Source organism: Eleutherodactylus coqui, chromosome 11, assembly GCF_035609145.1.
Source record: "Eleutherodactylus coqui strain aEleCoq1 chromosome 11, aEleCoq1.hap1, whole genome shotgun sequence".
In the NCBI taxonomy this organism is placed as follows: Eukaryota; Metazoa; Chordata; class Amphibia; order Anura; family Eleutherodactylidae; genus Eleutherodactylus; species Eleutherodactylus coqui.
This window is the reverse complement of record NC_089847.1, coordinates 5,803,433-5,827,704: the sequence shown is the minus strand read 5'-3', so window position 1 is coordinate 5,827,704 and position 24,272 is coordinate 5,803,433. Positions and strand designations below refer to the sequence as shown.

At 52.5% G+C, this 24,272-nt stretch overlaps 1 protein-coding gene across 1 annotated transcript in view; it reads right to left on the bottom strand.

Annotated features, from left to right (window-relative positions):
* Positions 1–7,179: 7,179 nt before the first annotated feature.
* The window catches only part of CFAP263 (cilia and flagella associated protein 263), a 21,149-nt gene continuing 4,056 nt past the window's right edge, over positions 7,180–24,272 (bottom strand). The window contains exons 2-9 of the mRNA XM_066582677.1: positions 21,053–21,179; positions 20,810–20,974; positions 20,146–20,304; positions 19,279–19,359; positions 11,939–12,094; positions 10,300–10,407; positions 10,054–10,209; positions 7,180–9,861 (exon numbers count right to left, since the gene is read on the bottom strand). Coding sequence (XP_066438774.1) covers positions 9,772–9,861; positions 10,054–10,209; positions 10,300–10,407; positions 11,939–12,094; positions 19,279–19,359; positions 20,146–20,304; positions 20,810–20,974; positions 21,053–21,179 — 1,042 coding nt within the window. The 3' untranslated portion in view covers positions 7,180–9,771. The remainder of the gene's footprint in view (positions 9,862–10,053; positions 10,210–10,299; positions 10,408–11,938; positions 12,095–19,278; positions 19,360–20,145; positions 20,305–20,809; positions 20,975–21,052; positions 21,180–24,272) is intronic.

The following is a 24,272-nucleotide window of genomic DNA, read 5'->3' as shown; positions in this document are numbered from 1 at the left end:
CAGTGCAGGATCACTAAATCATCCCAGACAGATGTCTGTCCAGCCTTTGAATACTTCCATTGAAGGAGAACTCCCCACCTCCCGTGGTAACCTGTTCCACTCATTGATCCCCTCACTGTCTATTATCTAATCAGTGTCTCCTCCCTTTCAGTTTCATCCCATTGCTTCTAGTCTTTCCTTGTGCAGATGAGAATAGGGCTGATCCCTCTGCACTGTGACAGCCCTTAAGATATTTGTAGTCGGCTATTAAGTCTCCTCTCAGCCTTCTCTTCTGCTAAACATTTCCAGATCCTTTAACCGTTCCTCATAGGACATGATTTGCAGACCGCTCACCATCCTGGTAACTCTTCTCTGAACTTGCTCCAGTTTGTCTATGTCTTTTTAACTTTCGGGTGCCCAGAACTGGACCCAGTATTCCAGATGAGGTCTGCCGGCATCCGCACATACTAGGGTAGACCTTATTTTTCAACTTTCTAAAAGTTTAGCTCCGCCCCTTCTCTATCTTGTTCCAATCAACAACGAAAAACGATCTGAGCAAAATTGTAGCTTAATGAGACACTTGCGAGGCGGCCCTCACCGGCCATGAAGTTTTGACATTTTCAGAATATTTTCTTTTAGTAATTTGATTTCTAATGCACTAGTAATGGGAATTAATGCGACATTTCATTAATTTAATTAGCTTTGCTATTGCTAAATTAGGCCGGTGCTAAAATCGATTTAACATACAATTTTATGTAATGCAATTTGCACAATATCAGCGGCGTTACTTTTTACATGGTTCCCTATGTCTAACGCTGAGCACCTTTGGTCTGCCTTAGGGTCTATTTAGACGGGACGAATGTCGGGCAACCGATGCGCAACACTCGTCCCCACATGTCCTCGCTCCCGTGCTGTCACGCGGGAGCTAGTACTGCTGGCTCCCTAACAGAGCTGCCAGTAAGGGGGCTGGAAGCTGCAGGAAATTTCTCTCCTCTTGCTCCCCCACCCCTCTCCATTGATTTAACATAGCGGCTGTTCAGTACTGAACGGCTGCTATTTACACTGAGCGATCAACTCATCGTCCATCATTTATGCTGCATATGGCACCGGGCGATGAGCTGATCACTCAGTGTAAATAGCCGCCATTCAGTACTGAACGGCTGCTATGTTAAGTGAATGGAGAGGGGCGGGGGAGCAAGAGAAGAGAAATCTCCTGCAGCCGCCCCGCTGTGAGCAAGTGATACTAGCTGCAATGTAGCAATGCAGCCAGTATGTGCGGGGACGAGGGCATCGTTTGCCCACTTGTATAGACTGCATATAGCCTGCCATCGTATTCACGCGGAGTGACATATGTATCCATGGGTCCCCTGTAATTAGCAGGCTGGTCCTGCAGGTACCCGGGATCACGTCTGCCAGGCATAGCTGGAGATATGGGGAGCAGAGAAGCGAAAAACTTTCAGTTTTCTGCCGGATGATGGTTTTCAGTTCTACTTGAAAATGGTTGTTCAGCAGAATAGCTGATAAGCAGGATTGCAGGCTGTGTCTGCTGTCCATGGTGCTGAATTCTTCACAGGGAGCCCCTGGCTGAACAATAGAGCTGGAGTTCTGTAACAGCTCCCAGAAGCTCATTTGCATGCAAATGAAGCTAACAGGGTACTAATACTAATTAGTGACTATTAGTACTTTATGCAAAACTATTGCTGATCTTTCAATCTTTTGAAAGATATCTGTGTGTATAAATGGGCCTATAAGGCCGTCTTTTGAGCGAGAATTGCTGGGTCTAACTGCAGTTTTCGTTAACGAGTCACTGATCGTTGTCTTTCAATATGGTGAAAGAGAATGATCAGCCTTATCAGTAGTTCACAGCGGGATACAGCTGATACTATTATTTCAGCTAGTATCCCACTTGGAGAACACAGCCAGGGTATGTAGAACACAGCGGGCCAGCAGTGTCCTGCATACCCCACTCGGAGCGCTCAGCTGTATAACAGCTGAGCGCTCCCAGAAGAGAACAGCTGGATGCAGAAGACAAGCAGCCCCGCCTATCTCCTGCATACCCCGCTCAGAGTGAAAAGTGAAACTGCCATTTGACCGATCACCTTGCCCTGTAAATGCACACAATGATTATCGCTCAAAAGACATCTTTTGAGCGATAATCGTTGTGTCTTAACCAGGCATTAGTCTTTGTCAAAAAAGAAAATTAAAGGGGTTGTCTCGCGCCGAAACGGGTTGTTTTTTTTTCAATAGGCCCCCCCGTTCGGCGCGAGACAAACCCAAGGGATGGGTTAAAAAAAAAATATATATATATATTACTTACCCGAATCCCCGCTCTGCGACGACGTCTTTCTTCCTTCTCCAAGATGGCCGCCGGGATCTTCACCCACGATGCACCGCGGGTCTTCTCCCATGGTGCACTGTGGGCTCTGTGCGGTCCATTGCCGATTCCAGCCTCCTGATTGGCTGGAATCGGCACACGTGATGGGGCGGAGCTACGATGACGATGCGGGACCAGCTCTCCGGCACGAGCGGCCCCATTCACCAGGCAGAAGACCGGACGGCGCAAGCGCATCTAAAAACGCCAGACGACAGCGAATTTAGACGGATCCATGGCGACGAGGACGCCAGCAACGGAGCAGGTAAGTGAATAACTTCTGTATGGCTCATATTTAATGCACGATGTATATTACAAAGTGCATTATTATGGCCATACAGAAGTGTATAACCCCACTTGCTGCCGCGGGACAACCCCTTTAATTCATTATTAAAGCCAACGATTGTATTCGATTTTCCTATTTTCAGCAAACTTTTTTTTTGTTTTAAACATGGATTCACACAATGGCTGGGCTGCCTGGATGCGTCCGCATAAGTTTCTCTAAGAAGAAAAAGGAGAATGGTCGCGATGGGGGAGAGTATAGCGCTTTTGAATGGAATTTATCTGCGTAATGCGCATACTATGTTCCAACTTCAAGGCGTTTGAGGGTCACCTAGAAGTTGTCCGATTGAGCTGAAGTTTTGCATGGGCCGTCTTTTTGTTGATTAGAACAGGATTAGAGGGTGCGAGCAGCAAACGTTTAACTTTTGGAGAAATGCCCATAGCTAAGTACCCTAGTGCGTACCTGTCCTAACGTCTTTTTATCTGTACTGCGGATGGTCCGCATGGCGAGCCGTCGGACATGTGCAGTACAATTTTTTTTTTTTTTAAATCTCTGCTTTTCTCACGTCATTGCCTAGCAATGATGCAGAATCCACGACCTTTCCATAATGCCATTGCGGAAGGGCCGCAGATCGGACAGCTTCCATTGAATCTGCACAGCAATATAGCATGCTGCGTTTTCTCCTTCGTGAGAGGAAAATTGCAGTCGATTTCCGCTCGTGTAGAGGAAGTAGCATTTTGCCATAGCATGCTATGGGCGGTATTTGCTGCAGAATCTGTAACAGGTGCCTGCTCCAGATTCCGCAATGCAAATCCTCCCATGTGCAAGTGGCCTAAGGAAGAGTAGAGGGGTATAACTACTTCACATGATCTAGACTCTATATGGTTCTCTTAATACATCCCAGAATTGTGTTTGCCTTTTTGGCTGCTGCATCACATTGTTGACTCATGTTCAGTCTATGATCTATCAGTATATCGAAGTCTTTTTCACATGTGCTGCTGCTTAGCCCAGTTCCTCCTATTCTGTATAGTCTTCTTTTCATTTTTCTTGCCCAGATGTAGGACTTTGCATTTCTCCTTGTAAATATCATTCTGTTAGTCGCCGCCCACTGTGCAAGCTTGTCCAGATCTTTTTGAATATTCTCTCTTCTCTAGTAGTGGTACAGGTAGTATTTTCTGAACTACTATCCGTGCAACACTAGAAAGGCATCGGGAAAGTAGGGAGGTAAACAAGTGGCTCCAAAGTTGGTGTAAGAAGGAGGGGTTTGGGTCCTGGAGAACTGGGCTGACTTTGCTATTAGCTACAGGCTCTACCGTGGGGATGGGCTGCATCTTATTGGGGAGGGTGCAGCTGTGCTGGGGGAGAAGATGGCAAGAAGGTTGGAGGAGTGTTTCAACTAGGGACTTGGGAAGGGATACAGGAGAAGATAGTGTAGACAGTGACCTGGGCCTAAGTAATGAAAATGGGGGTGGAGCGGTGGGAGGGGTTAAAACTGGCAGAATAGTTAAAAGGGATACATTTTAAATTTAAAAAAAAATAACCCAAACCTTCTAAAGTTATGGGGACCAGTGCTAGACGTCTGACCGATTAGGGGTCCAGTGCTAGACGTCTGACCGATTAGGGGTCCAGTGCTAGACGTCTGACCGATAAGGGGACCAGTGCTAGACGTCTGACCGATAAGGGGACCAGTGCTAGACGTCTGACCGATAAGGGGACCAGTGCTAGACGTCTGACCGATAAGGGGACCAGTGCTAGACGTCTGACCTATTAGGGGACCAGTGCTAGACGTCTGACCGATAAGGGGACCAGTGCTAGACGTCTGACCGATAAGGGGACCAGTGCCAGACGTCTGACCGATTAGGGGACCAGTGCCAGACGTCTGACCGATAAGGGGACCAGTGCCAGACGTCTGAGCGATAAGGGGACCAGTGCCAGACGTCTGAGCGATAAGGGGACCAGTGCCAGACGTCTGAGCGATAAGGGGACCAGTGCCAGACGTCTGACCGATTAGGGGACCAGTGCCAGACGTCTGAGCGATTAGGGGACCAGTGCCAGACGTCTGAGCGATTAGGGGACCAGTGCTAGACGTCTGACCGATAAGGGGACCAGTGCTAGACGTCTGACCGATAAGGGGACCAGTGCTAGACGTCTGACCGATAAGGGGACCAGTGCTAGACGTCTGACCGATAAGGGGACCAGTGCTAGACGTCTGACCGATTAGGGGACCAGTGCTAGACGTCTGACCGATTAGGGGACCAGTGCTAGACGTCTGACCGATTAGGGGACCAGTGCTAGACGTCTGACCGATAAGGGGACCAGTGCTAGACGTCTGACCGATTAGGGGACCAGTGCTAGACGTCTGACCGATTAGGGGACCAGTGCTAGACGTCTGAGCGATAAGGGGACCAGTGCTAGACGTCTGACCGATAAGGGGACCAGTGCTAGACGTCTGACCGATAAGGGGACCAGTGCTAGACGTCTGACCGATAAGGGGACCAGTGCTAGACGTCTGACCGATAAGGGGACCAGTGCTAGACGTCTGACCGATTAGGGGACCAGTGCTAGACGTCTGACCGATTAGGGGACCAGTGCTAGACGTCTGACCGATAAGGGGACCAGTGCTAGACGTCTGACCGATAAGGGGACCAGTGCTAGACGTCTGACCGATAAGGGGACCAGTGCTAGACGTCTGACCGATTAGGGGACCAGTGCCAGACGTCTGGCCGATAAGGGGACCAGTGCTAGACGTCTGACCGATTAGGGGACCAGTGCCAGACGTCTGGCCGATTAGGGGACCAGTGCCAGACGTCTGACCGATTGGGGGACCAGTGCCAGACGTCTGACCGATTGGGGGACCAGTGCCAGACGTCTGACCGATTGGGGGACCAGTGCCAGACGTCTGACCGATTGGGGGACCAGTGCTAGACGTCTGGCCGATTAGGGGACCAGTGCTGACGAACTGGGAGTAATAATGTCTGAGGAAAACTACAACATAGTTGGAGTAACGCTGGGACTGGGCAGTGAACTTACAGGGTTCAGTCTGTTCAGAAGGGATCGTAAAAAAACGGAAAGGGTGAAGGGTTTGGTTTATCGGGGAGCTATGAAAATACTAAACTTTAGGACGGCAAGGTTTGACCATCTCAAAGATGCCTGAAACCCTATTGACTGGGACAATGTCCTCAAAAATAAGAGTACAGACCATAAATGGGAAATGTTTAAAAACATCCTAAATAGTTACTATGAGAGGGTCACACCTTACAGCAGTAATTAGTCCAGTCCTTCTCCATCACTTATACAGCGACTGTGAAAGACTGAACGATTTTGAACGAGCCAACGATGTATCTGCCTATATAAGCAGAGTGCATGAGCGACCGCGCCAACAATGCCGTTATTTGCTTGTTCAAGCGATAAATCAGCTTGTCTAAAAAGAAGTGCAAAGCCACCTTAAAAAGAGTAAAATAGACAAATCACCGGGTCCTGATGGCATGCACCCCCGGGTACTAAGGGAATTAAGTAATGATATAGACAAAACCTTGTTTCTTATAGTTAATATTCTATAGTGATGGCTGCATAGCCAATGCGGTGCCAATATTCAAAAAGAGGTCAAAAGGTGACCCAGGAAACTACAGGCCAGTAAGTCTTACTTCTGTTGTGGGTAACACGAAGATTTCTTAGGCCGCTCTCACACGGGCCTTTTTTTTACTTTACAGCATTTAGCGTGGTGTTTGAAACACCAACTAAAACACTTTCATTGATTTCAATGGGGCTTCCCAGCTGAGTGTTAGAAACGTTGCACTTTTTGTCTGCTCTATTTTAGTGTGTTTTAACGATTTTTTCAATGCACCTCATCACTTGCAATGATGGAGTGCGTTAAAAGCGCCATTCACAAATGCTGTAAAACGCGGCAGTTTTACTAACACCTGTGTGAGGGCAGCCTAAGAGACGCCATCCTGGAGGACCAAGGAAAATAGCCGTATAACTCCATATCAGCGGGTTTATGAGAGATCGCTCGGCCCACCAACCTGATCAGCTTCTACCAGGAGGTAAGTTCTAGACTGGACCGGGGAGTCGCTGGATCTTGTGTATCTGGACTCTTCCAAAGCGTTGGATCCTGCGCCGCATAAAAGGTTGGTATGTAACATGAGAATGCCTGGTCTGGGCGAGAATGTGGGTAAGGGGGTAACTGGGCAGTGATAGAAAGCAGAGGGGGTTATAAATGGTGCATACTCAGATTGGGTCACCGTTACTAGTGGGGTACCACAGGGGGCAGTATTGGAGGGGTTAATTGAGGGGTACGACCAGGAGAAGTATTAGAGCAGTTATGTACCGCAGGGGGCAGTATTGGGCCCTATTTTGTAATATGTTAATGACCTGGTAGAAGGATTCTACAACTAAAGATCATTATTTGCAGATGACACAAAACTATGTAATGTAATTAACACAAGAAAGGACAGAAGGAGATTGTATGAGGATCTGGATAAAGGCTCAAACAACATAAGCATGTCAGATGGGCCCCTTGTAAACCTCCACATACAAGCTGCACTGCGGTCACAAGGTGCAGGCGGGAGTAGAAACATCTTCATTTCCGAGTCATCAGCGGAGAAGAAGATGTGTAGATACATGGCGGCCCTCCGTTTCTGAACCAAGGAGCTGCAGGCGATTTGTGGGCGCTGTATGGCAGAACTGTTCTCTCCACGAAGATCCCTTCTACCTTCTGTGTTAGCTTCATGGAACAGGTGCCTTATTACAGCTCTGCAGCCGCCATCATTAACAAGGAGTCCGCAGTGACGGGAAGACGGTCATTTTATCATTAACGCTTTACTGAACACAAAAACATAAGTCAAAGATTGCACTGCAGTCCAGCAAGTGTCCACCATGGCCAGAGACTAGAGGCGCTGCAGCCCAGCAAGTGTCCACCATGGCCAGAGACTAGAGGCGCTGCAGCCCAGCAAGTGTCCACCATGGCCAGAGACTAGAGGCGCTGCAGCCCAGCAAGTGTCCACCATGGCCAGAGACTAGAGGCGCTGCAGCCCAGCAAGTGTCCACCATGGCCAGAGACTAGAGGCGCTGCAGCCCAGCAAGTGTCCACCATGGCCAGAGACTAGAGGCGCTGCAGCCCAGCAAGTGTCCACCATGGCCAGAGACTAGAGGCGCTGCAGCCCAGCAAGTGTCCACCATGGCCAGAGACTAGAGGCGCTGCAGCCCAGCAAGTGTCCACCATGGCCAGAGACTAGAGGCGCTGCAGCCCAGCAAGTGTCCACCATGGCCAGAGACTAGAGGCGCTGCAGCCCAGCAAGTGTCCACCATGGCCAGAGACTAGAGGCGCTGCAGCCCAGCAAGTGTCCACCATGGCCAGAGACTAGAGGCGCTGCAGCCCAGCAAGTGTCCACCATGGCCAGAGACTAGAGGCGTTGCAGCCCAGCAAGTGTCCACCATGGCCAGAGACTAGAGGCGCTGCAGCCCAGCAAGTGTCCACCATGGCCAGAGACTAGAGGCGCTGCAGCCCAGCAAGTGTCCACCATGGCCAGAGACTAGAGGCGTTGCAGCCCAGCAAGTGTCCACCATGGCCAGAGACTAGAGGCGCTGCAGCCCAGCAAGTGTCCACCATGGCCAGAGACTAGAGGCGCTGCAGTCCAGCAAGTGTCCACCATGGCCAGAGACTAGAGGCGCTGCAGTCCAGCAAGTGTCCACCATGGCCAGAGACTAGAGGCGCTGCAGTCAAGCAAGTGTCCACCATGGCCAGAGACTAGAGGCGCTGCAGTCCAGCAAGTGTCCACCATGGCCAGAGACTAGAGGCGCTGCAGTCCAGCAAGTGTCCACCATGGCCAGAGACTAGAGGCGCTGCAGTCCAGCAAGTGTCCACCATGGCCAGAGACTAGAGGCGCTGCAGTCCAGCAAGTGTCCACCATGGCCAGAGACTAGAGGCGCTGCAGTCAAGCAAGTGTCCACCATGGCCAGAGACTAGAGGCGCTGCAGTCAAGCAAGTGTCCACCATGGCCAGAGACTAGAGGCGCTGCAGTCCAGCAAGTGTCCACCATGGCCAGAGACTAGAGGCGCTGCAGTCCAGCAAGTGTCCACCATGGCCAGAGACTAGAGGCGCTGCAGTCCAGCAAGTGTCCACCATGGCCAGAGACTAGAGGCGCTGCAGTCCAGCAAGTGTCCACCATGGCCAGAGACTAGAGGCGCTGCAGCCCAGCAAGTGTCCACCATGGCCAGAGACTAGAGGCGCTGCAGCCCAGCAAGTGTCCACCATGGCCAGAGACTAGAGGCGTTGCAGCCCAGCAAGTGTCCACCATGGCCAGAGACTAGAGGCGCTGCAGCCCAGCAAGTGTCCACCATGGCCAGAGACTAGAGGCGCTGCAGCCCAGCAAGTGTCCACCATGGCCAGAGACTAGAGGCGTTGCAGCCCAGCAAGTGTCCACCATGGCCAGAGACTAGAGGCGCTGCAGCCCAGCAAGTGTCCACCATGGCCAGAGACTAGAGGCGCTGCAGTCCAGCAAGTGTCCACCATGGCCAGAGACTAGAGGCGCTGCAGTCCAGCAAGTGTCCACCATGGCCAGAGACTAGAGGCGCTGCAGTCAAGCAAGTGTCCACCATGGCCAGAGACTAGAGGCGCTGCAGTCCAGCAAGTGTCCACCATGGCCAGAGACTAGAGGCGCTGCAGTCCAGCAAGTGTCCACCATGGCCAGAGACTAGAGGCGCTGCAGTCCAGCAAGTGTCCACCATGGCCAGAGACTAGAGGCGCTGCAGTCCAGCAAGTGTCCACCATGGCCAGAGACTAGAGGCGCTGCAGTCAAGCAAGTGTCCACCATGGCCAGAGACTAGAGGCGCTGCAGTCCAGCAAGTGTCCACCATGGCCAGAGACTAGAGGCACTGCAGTCCAGCAAGTGTCCACCATGGCCAGAGACTAGAGGCGCTGCAGTCCAGCAAGTGTCCACCATGGCCAGAGCAATAAGCAATATTTATTAAAAGTTAATTTTTATGAATTTATATTTTTGGGTCCTAAAAGTGAGCTTAATTAAGTAATTGGGACCTTACTGCTCTGTGAAATGGCCAGAGACTAGAGGCGCTGCAGTCCAGCAAGTGTCCAACATGGCCAGAGACTAGAGGCGCTGATGGTGGTCCGGGGTCTCTTCTGTCACCGCTCTTCAGGTAGTTGCCTGTAGTCTGACGGCACATGGGCGGCCTTCATCTGCTCCCAAGTTCTGTGCCGAGTCCTCAGAGAAAGCTGTGTAGTCAGAAGACAATCAGAAATTATCCACATCTCATCAGAACACATAGTTCTAATTACTGTTCTTGACGTGTCACACGTCTCCTACATGTGAACACGCTTCCCACAGGCACTGCAGTCATACATGTAGAAACCTTAGTGGTGTCATACAGCACAGTTACCCCATATGTAGTGCCTAGCGTAAGTTACCTCTGCGATCTCCACCTTCCTCTTCCAGGCTCGGACAAGATCCTCCAACTCCTCCTGCTCCATCTTCACCTGCACGTACTGCGAAACGTCCGGGACCCGATAGTCGCCCAACTGTTTCCTCAGCTTCTTGTTGAGACTTTCAGCCTTTTCTCGTTCCTGACAAAAGTAACCAGGCAGATGAAGTGGGTAACAGCCTGGTGCAAATAAAGACCATGTGCCAGGTAATGGGAAGCTGACCCCCGTTACCTGCTCCACCTGTATGGTCTCTAGCTCAATTCTCTGCAGGATCTCAGTGCGCACAGAAATCTCCTTGGCCAGGTGAGTGGACTCCGCCATGGTGTTCTGTAGTCTTTTCTGTAAAGGCAATGAAAAGTCAGCTCAACCGCAGGGTAATCCTGACCCTCCATGGATGCAGCCCAACCCATCCAGCGAATAGTCCTGACCCTCCATATACATGGCCCCAACCCATCCAGAGGGTAGTCCTGACTCTATATATATGGCCCCAGTGCATAATCCTGAACCTCCATGTACATGGCCCCAACCCATCCAGAGGGTAGTCCTGACTCTATATATGGCCCCAATGCATAGTCCTGACCCTTCATATACATAGCCCCAACCCATCCAGAGGGTAGTCCTGACTCTCTATATATGGCCCCAATGCATAGTCCTGACCCTTCATATACATAGCCCCAACCCATCCAGAGGGTAGTCCTGACTCTCTATATATGGCCCCAGTGCATAGTCCTGACCCTCCATATACATGGCTCCAACCCATCCAGAGGGTAGTCCTGACTCGATATATATATATATGGCCCCAGTGCATAGTCCTGACCCTCCATATACATGGCCCCAACCCATCCAGAGGGTAGTCCTGACTCTATATATATGGCCCCAGTGCATAGTCCTGACCCTCCATATACATGGCCCCAGTGCATAGTCCTGACCCTCCATATACATGGCTCCAACCCATCCAGAGGGTAGTCCTGACTCTATATATATATATATATATGGCCCCAGTGCATAGTCCTGACCCTCCATATACATGGCCCCAACCCATCCAGAGGGTAGTCCTGACTCTATATATATGGCCCGAGTGCATAGTCCTGACCCTCCATATACATGGCCCCAGTGCATAGTCCTGACCCTCCATATACATGGCTCCAACCCATCCAGAAGGTAGTCCTGACTCGATATATATATTTATATGGCCCCAGTGCATAGTCCTGACCCAACATATACATGGCCCCAACCCATCCAGAGGGTAGTCCTGACTCTATATATATGGCCCCAGTGCATAGTCCTGACCCTCCATATACATGGCCCCAACCCATCCAGAGGGTAGTCCTGACTCATATATATATATATATATATATATATATATATATATATATATATATATATATATATATATATGGCCCCAGTGCATAGTCCCGACCCTCCATGTATACTACCCAATCCCATACACAGCGTATTCCTGACCTCTCATATATATGGCTCCAACCCATAGTGTAGTCCTGACCCTTCATGTCCACAGCCCTAGCCCATCCAGAGCATAGCATTGACCCTTCACATACACCCATCCACTTAGGGCTCATTCACATAGGCGTATTTACACCGCATATTACGTGTGTGAACACAATCCATTGATTTAAATCGGTTCATTCACATCTGCATATTATGATCACATGAATGTATAGCCATCTCCTACTGTGTTGAGTATTGTGCACCACAATAGCCCATTGGAATCAATGGGATTGCATAAATAGACGCAGCGATCCCCGTACGTTTACACTCACAAAGAACTCCGTACCCTGGGAATACGCAGATGTCGGTGGGGTAAATACACATACATCTAGGTGAACGAGCCCTTCGCTTCCATCATCACCTTATAGGAGTTCAGAACTTGAAGAGTGTCGCCAGCCGTGAGCTTCAGCTGCAGAAGATCCTGGTTCCGTTCATCAATTCGTTCCAGAAATTGCGCATTTTCGATCTTCAGTTGCTGGAAATCCACCTCGTTCAGCATTTCACCCATCTCCTCCTTCTGTAAATGGTGAATTACATCACAGATGTGAACGGCCGACTGCGAGCCCTCCGGTGTGATGGTACACTTTGTATCCAGGGACTGTGAAGACGTCTGCACCCCTCTGCCTATCATTCATGCAGACTTGTCCCCCATAAGACGGTAATATAGCGTCAGACATTTGTGGACAGAACCCGGAGAGCGAGCGCTGAAGAGAGGACAATGAAGACGGGTGGCGAGCTACACGGCCATGTGAGCAGCGGCGGCTCTGACTCCCTGGGATCTATGGGGCATCAATGGGGCACCGCGTGCGCCTAGAGGTGGGCACATGATGGGTCCCTAGTAGAAGTCTGCATCACTAATCTGTAATAAGACCCTTGGGCTAGTTTCACACAGGCGATCGCGGTTTTGCCTCTTTGTTCCTGCGATTTTTGTGCATCAGCGATGCTTTTTTTAATAATAATCTCGCATTGCCGCCGTCCGCGGTAAAATCACGTGTTTTGGTTTGTTCTTTAAATTATAAAAGTCAATGGGACTTTCTAATGTTAAAATCGCATGGCAACGCATGTTTGCTGCGTTGCGATAGAAAACAGTCTGTGTGCGCGGTGAAATCATATTCGCGCAATGTGAGAGGGAGTAAAGAAGTAGATCAGTTTTGCAGAGAAGGCCGAGTGATCTTTGGAACCAATATTACCCTCACACCTGAGATCGTCCGCTTACACATGGAGGCCCCGGGGCCCCTCAGCGAAGTACAAGTCTATTCTCCCATTTCTCATAAATGCAGATACTGGAGAGACGGCACGACCCTCCACACCGCAGCGGCATAACGAAGTAACCGCTACATGTTCCTTTGAGGTCAAAGCCAGATGAGAGGGGGACCTGAGACATTCACAAATCTCTGGATCCCCTGGTTCACTTTTCTACACGGGGTCCCCGGCCGACCACCATAAATCGTTGATCACCATGAATTATTTCACTGGTTGATCCTAATACAGAATTGCTTCATTCATTGTATCGGTTTTCTTTTCTCTTGTATTTTCCGCAGAGCCGTCGCTGTTCCTTCTTTACAGGATTGACTGATTTGCAATGTGATTATCACGGATTTACCTCCACCTTTAGTGTAACCCCTCCCCAACGCTGCACGCTCCAGCTTTCAGCACTGTGTGGTTTTTTATCCCCCAGGTTTCCTTGTTAATTCTGATATAATGCGATTTTAACATTAGAGAATCCTATTGACTTTCGTGATAAAAAAAAAAATCACGCAATCTTATACCGGGCGAGAGCGATGCAAAAAAAAACAAAAATAAAACACCACTTACGCTTAAAAATCACAGGAACAAAGATGCAATTTTGCCACAATTTTCTTGCGACAAAATCATGATCACCCGAGTGCAGCTAGCCCTGGGGCCCTATTACTTGGGCTGAGAGATCATTCAGATTCCTGCATCCAGTGGGGATCAGGGCACCGGCCATCATACAGGGTATATAGGAGATGTGAGCGGTGCGGCACCGGCCATCATACAGGGTATATAGGAGATGTGAGCGGTGCGGCACCGGCCATCATACAGGGTATATAGGAGATGTGAGCGGTGCGGCACCGGCCATCATACAGGGTATATAGGAGATGTGTGCGGTGCGGCACCGGCCATCATACAGGGTATATAGGAGATGTGAGCGGTGCGGCACCGGCCATCATACAGAGTATATAGGAGATGTGAGCGGTGCGGCACCGGCCATCATACAGAGTATATAGGAGATGTGAGCGGTGCGGCACCGGCCATCATACAGGGTATATAGGAGATGTGTGCGGTGCGGCACCTATCATCATACAGGGTATATAGGAGAGGTGTGCGGTGCGGCACCGGCCATCATACAGGGTATATAGGAGATGTGAGCGGTGCGGCACCGGCCATCATACAGGGTATATAGGAGATGTGTGCGGTGCGGCATCGGCCATCATACAGGGTATATAGGAGATGTGAGCAGTGCGGCATCGGCCATCATACAGGGTATATAGGAGAGGTGTGCGGTGCGGCACCGGCCATCATACAGGGTATATAGAAGATGTGAGCGGTGCGGCACCGGCCATCATACAGGGTATATAGGAGATGTGTGCGGTGCGGCACCTATCATCATACAGGGTATATAGGAGATGTGAGCGGTGCGGCACCGGCCATCATACAGGGTATATAGGAGATGTGAGCAATGCGGCACCGGCCATCATACAGGGTATATAGGAGATGTGTGCGGTGCGGCATCGGCCATCATACAGGGTATATAGGAGATGTGTGCGGTGCGGCATCGGCCATCATACAGAGTATATAGGAGATGTGTGCGGTGCGGCACCGGCCATCATACAGGGTATATAGGAGATGTGTGCGGTGCGGCATCGGCCATCATACAGGGTATATAGGAGATGTGTGCGGTGCGGCATCGGCCATCATACAGAGTATATAGGAGATGTGAGCGGTGCGGCACCGGCCATCATACAGGGTATATAGGAGATGTGTGCGGTGCGGCATCGGCCATCATACAGAGTATATAGGAGATGTGTGCGGTGCGGCACCGGCCATCATACAGGGTATATAGGAGATGTGTGCGGTGCGGCACCGGCCATCATACAGGGTATATAGGAGATGTGTGCGGTGCGGCACCGGCCATCATACAGGGTATATAGGAGATGTGTGCGGTGCGGCACCGGCCATCATACAGGGTATATAGGAGATGTGTGCGGTCCGGCACCGGCCATCATACAGGGTATATAGGAGATGTGTGCGGTGCGGCACCGGCCATCATACAGGGTATATAGGAGATGTGTGCGGTCCGGCACCGGCCATCATACAGAGTATATAGGAGATGTGTGCGGTGCGGCACCGGCCATCATACAGGGTATATAGGAGATGTGTGCGGTGCGGCATCGGCCATCATACAGGGTATATAGGAGATGTGAGCAATGCGGCACCGGCCATCATACAGGGTATATAGGAGATGTGTGCGGTGCGGCATCGGCCATCATACAGGGTATATAGGAGATGTGTGCGGTGCGGCACCGGCCATCATACAGGGTATATAGGAGATGTGAGCGGTGCGGCACCGGCCATCATACAGGGTATATAGGAGATGTGTGCGGTGCAGCACCTATCATCATACAGGGTATATAGGAGATGTGAGCGGTGCGGCACCGGCCATCATACAGAGTATATAGGAGATGTGAGCGGTGCGGCACCGGCCATCATACAGAGTATATAGGAGATGTGAGCGGTGCGGCACCGGCCATCATACAGGGTGTATAGATGTGTGCGGTGCGGCATCGGCCATCATACAGGGTATATAGGAGATGTGTGCGGTGCGGCATCAGCCATCATACAGGGTATATAGTAGATATGTGCGGTGCGGCATCGGCCATCATACAGGGTATATAGATGTGTGCGGTGCGGCATCGGCCATCATACAGGCTATATAGGAGATGTGTGCGGTGCGGCATCGGCCATCATACAGAGTATATAGGAGATGTGAGCGGTGCGGCACCGGCCATCATACAGAGTATATAGGAGATGTGAGCGGTGCGGCACCGGCCATCATACAGAGTATATAGGAGATGTGAGCGGTGCGGCACCGGCCATCATACAGAGTATATAGGAGATGTGAGCGGTGCGGCACCGGCCATCATACAGAGTATATAGGAGATGTGAGCAATGCGGCACCGGCCATCATACAGGGTATATAGGAGATGTGTGCGGTGCGGCATCGGCCATCATACAGGGTATATAGGAGATGTGTGCGGTGCGGCACCGGCCATCATACAGGGTATATAGGAGATGTGAGCGGTGCGGCACCGGCCATCATACAGAGTATATAGGAGATGTGAGCGGTGCGGCACCGGCCATCATACAGGGTATATAGAAGATGTGAGCGGTGTGGCACCGGCCATCATACAGAGTATATAGGAGATGTGAGCGGTGCGGCACCGGCCATCATACAGGGTATATAGAAGATGTGAGCGGTGCGGCACCGGCCATCATACAGAGTATATAGGAGATGTGTGCGGTGCGGCACCGGCCATCATACAGGGTATATAGGAGATGTGTGCGGTGCGGCACCGGCCATCATACAGGGTATATAGGAGATGTGAGCGGTGCGGCACCGGCCATCATACAGGGTATATAGGAGATGTGTGCGGTGCAGCACCTATCATCATACAGGGTATATAGGAGATGTGAGCGGTGCGGCACCGGCCATCATACAGAGTATATAGGAGATGTGAGCGGTGCGGCACCGGCCATCATACAGAGTATATAGGAGATGTGAGCGGTGCGGCACCGGCCATCATACAGGGTGTATAGATGTGTGCGGTGCGGCATCGGCCATCATACAGGGTATATAGGAGATGTGTGCGGTGCGGCATCAGCCATCATACAGGGTATATAGTAGATATGTGCGGTGCGGCATCGGCCATCATACAGGGTATATAGATGTGTGCGGTGCGGCATCGGCCATCATACAGGCTATATAGGAGATGTGTGCGGTGCGGCATCGGCCATCATACAGAGTATATAGGAGATGTGAGCGGTGCGGCACCGGCCATCATACAGAGTATATAGGAGATGTGAGCAATGCGGCACCGGCCATCATACAGGGTATATAGGAGATGTGTGCGGTGCGGCATCGGCCATCATACAGGGTATATAGGAGATGTGTGCGGTGCGGCATCGGCCATCATACAGAGTATATAGGAGATGTGTGCGGTGCGGCACCGGCCATCATACAGGGTATATAGGAGATGTGTGCGGTGCGGCATCGGCCATCATACAGGGTATATAGGAGATGTGTGCGGTGCGGCATCGGCCATCATACAGAGTATATAGGAGATGTGAGCGGTGCGGCACCGGCCATCATACAGGGTATATAGGAGATGTGTGCGGTGCGGCATCGGCCATCATACAGAGTATATAGGAGATGTGTGCGGTGCGGCACCGGCCATCATACAGGGTATATAGGAGATGTGTGCGGTGCGGCATCGGCCATCATACAGAGTATATAGGAGATGTGAGCGGTGCGGCACCGGCCATCATACAGGGTATATAGGAGATGTGTGCGGTGCGGCATCGGCCATCATACAGAGTATATAGGAGATGTGTGCGGTGCGGCACCGGCCATCATACAGGGTATATAGGAGATGTGTGCGGTGCGGCACCGGCCATCATACAGGGTATATAGGAGATGTGTGCGGTGCGGCACCGGCCATCATACAGGGTATATAGGAGATGTGTGCGGTCCGGCACCGGCCATCATACAGGGTATATAGGAGATGTGTGCGGTGCGGCACCGGCCATCATACAGGGTATATAGGAGATGTGTGCGGTCCGGCACCGGCCATCATACAGAGTATATAGGAGATGTGTGCGGTGCGGCACCGGCCATCATACTGGGTATATAGGAGATGTGTGCGGTGCGGCATCGGTCATCATACAGGGTATATAGGAGATGTGTGCGGTGTGGCGCGGCCATCATACAGGGTATATAGGCGATGTGTGCGGTGCGGGACCGGCCATCATACAGAGTATATAGGAGATGTGAGCGGTGCGGCACCGGCCATCATACAGAGTATATAGGAGATGTGAGCAATGCGGCACCGGCCATCATACAGAGTATATAGGAGATGTGTGCGGTACGGCATCGGTCATCATACAGGGTATATAGGAGGTGTGCGGTGCTGCACCCATCATCATACAGGGTATATAGGAGATGTGTGCGGTGCGGTGCGGCCATCATACAGGGTATATACGAGATGTGTGCGGTGCGGCATCGGTCATCATACAGGGTATATAGGAGATGTGTGCGGTGCTGCGCCCATCATCATACAGGGTATATAGGAGATGTGTGCAGTGCGGCACCGGCCATCATACAGGGTATATAGGAGATGTGTGCGGTGCGGCACCGGCCATCATACAGGGTATATAGGAGATGTGTGCGGTGCGGCACCGGCCATCATACAGGGTATATAGGAGATGTGTGCGGTGCGGCACCTATCATACAGGGTATATAGGAAATGTGTGCGGTGCGGCACCGGCCATCATACAGGGTATATAGGAGATGTGTGCAGTGCGGCATCGGCCATCATACAGGGTATATAGGAGATGTGTGCAGTGCGGCACCGGCCATCATACAGGGTATATAGGAGATGTGTGCAGTGCGGCACCGGCCATCATACAGGGTATATAGGAGATGTGAGCGGTGCAGCACCGGCCATCATACAGGGTATATAGGAGATGTGTGCGGTGCGGCACCGGCCATCATACAGGGTATATAGGAGATGTGTGCGGTGCGGCACCTATCATACAGGGTATATAGGAAATGTGTGCGGTGCGGCACCGGCCATCATACAGGGTATATAGGAGATGTGTGCAGTGCGGCACCGGCCATCATACAGGGTATATAGGAGATGTGTGCAGTGCGGCACCGGCCATCATACAGGGTATATAGGAGATGTGTGCAGTGCGGCACCGGCCATCATACAGGGTATATAGGAGATGTGAGCGGTGCAGCACCGGCCATCATACAGGGTATATAGATGTGTGCGGTGCGGCATTGGCCATCATACAGGGTATATAGGAGATGTGTGCGGTGCGGCACCGGCCATCATACAGGGTATATAGGAGATGTGTGCGGTGCGGCACCAGCCATCATACAGGGTATATAGGAGATGTGTGCGGTGCGGCATCGGCCATCATACAGGGTATATAGGAGATGTGTGCGGTGCGGCACCGGCCATCATACAGGGTATATAGGAGATGTGTGCGGTGCGGCACCGGCCATCATACAGGGTATATAGGAGATGTGTGCGGTGCGGCACCGGCCATCATACAGGGTATATAGGAGATGTGGGCGGTGCGGCATTGGCCATCATACAGAGTATATAGGAGATGTGGGCGGTGCGGCACCGGCCATCATACAGGGTATATAGGAGATGTGTGCGGTGCGGCATCGGCCATCATACAGAGTATATAGGAGATGTGGGCGGTGCGGCACCGGCCATCATACAGAGTATATAGGAGATGTGTGCGGTGCGGCACCGGCCATCATACAGGGTATATAGGAGATGTGTGCGGTGCGGCACCGGCCATCATACAGGGTATATAGGAGATGTGAGCGGTGCGGCACCGGCCATCATACAGGGTATATAGGAGATGTGTGCGGTGCGGCACCTGCTTCAACTGCATCTGTAGCTTCTTCTTCTGAGTTTTTAGTGCAGCATTCTTTAACCGCAGCGTATCGACAAGAGTGTCCTGTCCAAAAAGACGGAGATTACACACTTCGTATACAGTATATACTGCACTCTACCCCTCATCTGCATATCATGGGCCATATCCACCCAGCCTCACAAAATATTATGGAGGTCATGCATGCCACTGCATATCCCACCCTGATCCCAATATATGATATAGCTTATGTGCCCCTCCGTGTCCCACCCTGCTCCCAATATATGATATAGCTTATGTGCCCCTCCATATCCTACCCTGCTCCCAATATATTATATAGCTCATGTGCCCCTCCGTGTCCCACCCTGCTCCCAATATATGATATAGCTCATGTGCCCCTCCATATCCTACCCTGCTCCCAATATATTATATAGCTCATGTGCCCCTCCGTGTCCCACCCTGCTCCCAATATATGATATAGCTTATGTGCCCCTCCATATCCTACCCTGCTCCCAATATATGATATAGCTCATGTGCCCCTCCGTGTCCCACCCTGCTCCCAATATATGATATAGCTTATGCGCCCCTCCGTATCCCACCCTGCTCCCAATATATGATATAGCTTATGTGCCCCTCCGTATCCCACCCTGCTCCCAATATATGATATAGCTTATGCGCCCCTCCGTATCCCACCCTGCTCCCAATATATGATATAGCTTATGTGCCCCTCCATATCCTACCCTGCTCCTAATATATTATATAGCTTATGTGCCCTTCCGTATCCCACCCTGCTCCCAATATATGATATAGCTCATATGCCACTCTGTATCCCACCCTGACCCAGATATATGCAGAGTACATGCAGGGACTGACTCTTGCTAGCATCTTTTCTTCCATGTAGCGGTGGAACTTCTCGGGGTTCGCCCCTTCACCCTTCTTGGGGCTCACAGCAGCTCTGCCGATGTCTCGCTCAAACTCGTACTTCGCCTTTCTTATTTCCAAGCTGCGGATCTCAGCCTCTTCCATGGTGGCCTGTATAAGAGAGAGCGGAGGGGCGCAGCATTGGTCCCGGGGTACATCGATATAACGTGTCCTGCACCTCTCTGTCCGGCATCCCTGGGTGATAAATATGGAATCGCCATTCCCTCCGAGTAGTCACTCGCCATTCTTGCTAAATGGCAAATTGTTATTTCTTTCCTCATGTAGCGCCGACATATTCAGCAGCGTTGTACTGTTTGGTTGGGAAGGGTTTTCAGTCTCTGGCTGTAAACAATGAATGTTTCCATTCACTGACAGCAAGCAGGGGCCGATAAACCGTTGAGAATTGAAAACCAACGACAAGATATGTCTGCCATTGATTCATTGTGAAAAGGATGTGGGTGTTTCACATCAGACTACACAGCAGCTCCAGCGCCCAACCCCCGGGGCTCCGCGACACCTCCGGCACCCAACCCCAAGGTTCTGGCAAGTGCTTGATGTCCATCAGGCAGGTGCAGGAGTATAGTAGGGTCACCCTCCACTCAGGTGTCCCAGTTACCTGGAGGCTCTGCAGGACGCGCTCCGTGTTCTCCGTGTCTCTTTTCGCCTCTTCCTTGGATCCCTCCAGCTCCCGCTGCACCAGCTCACACTTCTGATCCACGCTCAGGCTCATCAGCCGCTCAGAGATGGTGCTGCGTGACTTAGAGCGCCGCCGGTTGCGCATCTACAGGAGAGAGGCGGGTGAGAGGACAGGTAAGAGGACAGGTAGCGCTGCCCCTACACCTGGGTGCACTGAGCGTACCTGGCTGAAGTCCAGTGGAGAGGCGGCGGTGTCGGAGGGGGCGGCCGGGAGAAGCTCCTTTGGATCCAGTCGTTTGCAGAACTTTTCAAGCATCTCAGTCTCAGCTTTGAGTGTGTGGAGTTCATCTCTGCAAGAGAGGGAGGCGCTACATCTAGGGGGCATTATGGGGGCCAGGTATACGGGAGATGGTGTACGGACGTGCGCTGCATGGAACGCTAATGTGGGGGGTCCTATATGGAAGGAAGGAGAAGGGCTTACAGGAGGGTAAGCGGTGGTGGAGTCAATGGGTCGCATGAGGGTACGTGGGGGGGGGGGGAGGGTGTACGGTTATATGGGGAGGGGGAGGGGTTATGGGAGTGCATGTAGAGGGAAAGAGGTTACAGTAGAGTACATGGGGTGGGAAGGGTGTTACTCCTCCACCCCATTTACCCTCCCATAACCCCTTCCTCCCCATATATACCCTCCCGTAACCCCTTTTATCCCCCCTCGTAACCCCTTTTATCCCCTCCATATATACCCTCCCGTAACCCCTCCCCACATATATACCCTCCCGTAACCCCCTCTCCCCCCCTCCCATTTACCCTCCCGTAACCCCTTTTATCCCCCCCCGTATATATCCTCCCGTAACCCCTTCCCCCCCATATATACCCTCCCGTAACCCCTTTTATCCCCCCTCGTAACCCCTTTTATCCCCTCCATATATACCCTCCCGTAACCCCTCCCCACATATATACCCTCCCGTAACCCCCTCCCCCCCCTCCCGTAACCCCCCCTCCCATTTACCCTCCTGTAACCCCTCCTCTCTCCCCCCCTTCCCATTTACCATTCCTTAACCCCTTCTCTCTCCCCCCTTCCCACTTACCATCCCTTAACCCCTTCTCTCTCTCCCCCTTCCCATTTACCGTCCCTTAACCCCTTCTCTCTCTCCCCCTTCCCATTTACCCTCCCTTAACCCCTTCTCTCCCTCCCCCTTCCCATTTACCCTCCCTTAACCCCTTCTCTCCCTCCCCCTTCCCATTTACCCTCCCTTAACCCCTTCTCTCCCTCCCCCTTCCCGTTTACCCTCCCTTAACCCCTTCTCTCCCTCCCCCTTCCCGTTTACCCTCCCGTAACCCCTTCTCTCCCTCCCCCTTCCCGTTTACCCTCCCGTAACCCCTTCTCTCCCTCCCCCTTCCCGTTTACCCTCCCGTAACCCCTTCTCTCCCTCCCCCTTCCCGTTTACCCTCCCGTAACCCCTTCTCTCCCTCCCCCTTCCCGTTTACCCTCCCGTAACCCCTTCTCTCCCTCCCCCTTCCCGTTTACCCTCCCGTAACCCCTTCTCTCCCTCCCCCTTCCCGTTTACCCTCCCGTAACCCCTTCTCTCCCTCCCCCCTTCCCGTTTACCCTCCCGTAACCCCTTCTCTCCCTCCCCCTTCCCGTTTACCCTCCCGTAACCCCTTCTCTCCCTCCCCCCTTCCCGTTTACCCTCCCGTAACCCCTTCTCTCCCTCCCCCTTCCCGTTTACCCTCCCTTAACCCCTTCTCTCCCTCCCCCCTTCCCGTTTACCCTCCCGTAACCCCTTCTCTCCCTCCCCCCTTCCCGTTTACCCTCCCGTAACCCCTTCTCTCCCTCCCCCCTTCCCGTTTACCCTCCCGTAACCCCTTCTCTCCCTCCCCCCTTCCCGTTTACCCTCCCGTAACCCCTTCTCTCCCTCCCCCCTTCCCGTTTACCATCCCGTAACCCCTTCTCCCCCCCCTTCCCATTTACCCTCCCGTAACCCCTTCCCCCCCCCGCCGTTCCCATTTACCCTCCCGTAACCCCTTCTCCCCCCCCCTTCCCATTTACCCTCCCGTAACCCCTTCTCCCCCCTTCCCCTCCCGTAACCCCTTCTCCCCCCCTTCCCATTTACCCTCCCGTAACCCCTTCTCCCTCCCCCTAAACCCCTTCTGTCTCTCTCCCCCCTTAACCCCCTTCTCTCTCTCTCTCTCCCCCCCTTCCCATTTACCCTCCCTTAACCCCTTCTTTCTCTCCCCCTTCCCATTTACCCTCCCTTAACCCCTTCTCTCCCTCCCCCTTCCCATTTACCCTCCCGTAACCCCTTCTCTCCCTCCCCCCTTCCCGTTTACCCTCCCGTAACCCCTTCTCTCCCTCCCCCCTTCCCGTTTACCCTCCCGTAACCCCTTCTCTCCCTCCCCCCTTCCCGTTTACCCTCCCGTAACCCCTTCTCTCCCTCCCCCCTTCCCGTTTACCCTCCCGTAACCCCTTCTCTCCCTCCCCCCTTCCCGTTTACCCTCCCGTAACCCCTTCTCTCCCTCCCCCCTTCCCGTTTACCCTCCCGTAACCCCTTCTCTCCCTCCCCCCTTCCCGTTTACCCTCCCGTAACCCCTTCTCTCCCTCCCCGTTTACCCTCCCGTAACCCCTTCTCTCCCTCCCCCCTTCCCGTTTACCCTCCCGTAACCCCTTCTCTCCCTCCCCCCTTCCCGTTTACCCTCCCGTAACCCCTTCTCTCCCTCCCCCCTTCCCGTTTACCCTCCCGTAACCCCTTCTCCCCCCCTTCCCATTTACCCTCCCGTAACCCCTTCTCCCCCCCCTTCCCATTTACCCTCCCGTAACCCCTTCCCCCCCCCTTCCCATTTACCCTCCCGTAACCCCTTCTCCCCCCCCCTTCCCATTTACCCTCCCGTAACCCCTTCTCCCCCCCCTTCCCATTTACCCTCCCGTAACCCCTTCTCCCTCCCCCTAAACCCCTTCTCTCTCTCCCCCCTTAACCCCCTTCTCTCTCTCTCCCCCCCTTCCCGTTTACCCTCCCGTTACCCCTTCTCTCCCTCCCCCCTTCCCGTTTACCCTCCCGTAACCCCTTCTCCCCCCCCCTTCCCATTTACCCTCCCGTAACCCCTTCTCCCCCCCCTTCCCATTTACCCTCCCGTAACCCCTTCTCCCCCCCCTTCCCATTTACCCTCCCGTAACCCCTTCTCCCCCCCCCCCTTCCCATTTACTTTCCCGTAACCCCTTCTCCCCCCCTTCCCCCCCCTTCCCATTTACCCTCCCGTAACCCCTTCTCCCTCCCCCTAAACCCCTTCTCTTTCTCCCCCCTTAACCCCCTTCTCTCTCTCTCCCCCCTTCCCGTTTACCCTCCCGTTACCCCTTCTCTCTCTCTCCCCCCTTCCCATTTACCCTCCCGTAACCCCTTCTCTCTCTCTCCCCCCTTCCCGTTTACCCTCCCTTAATCCCTTCTCTCTCT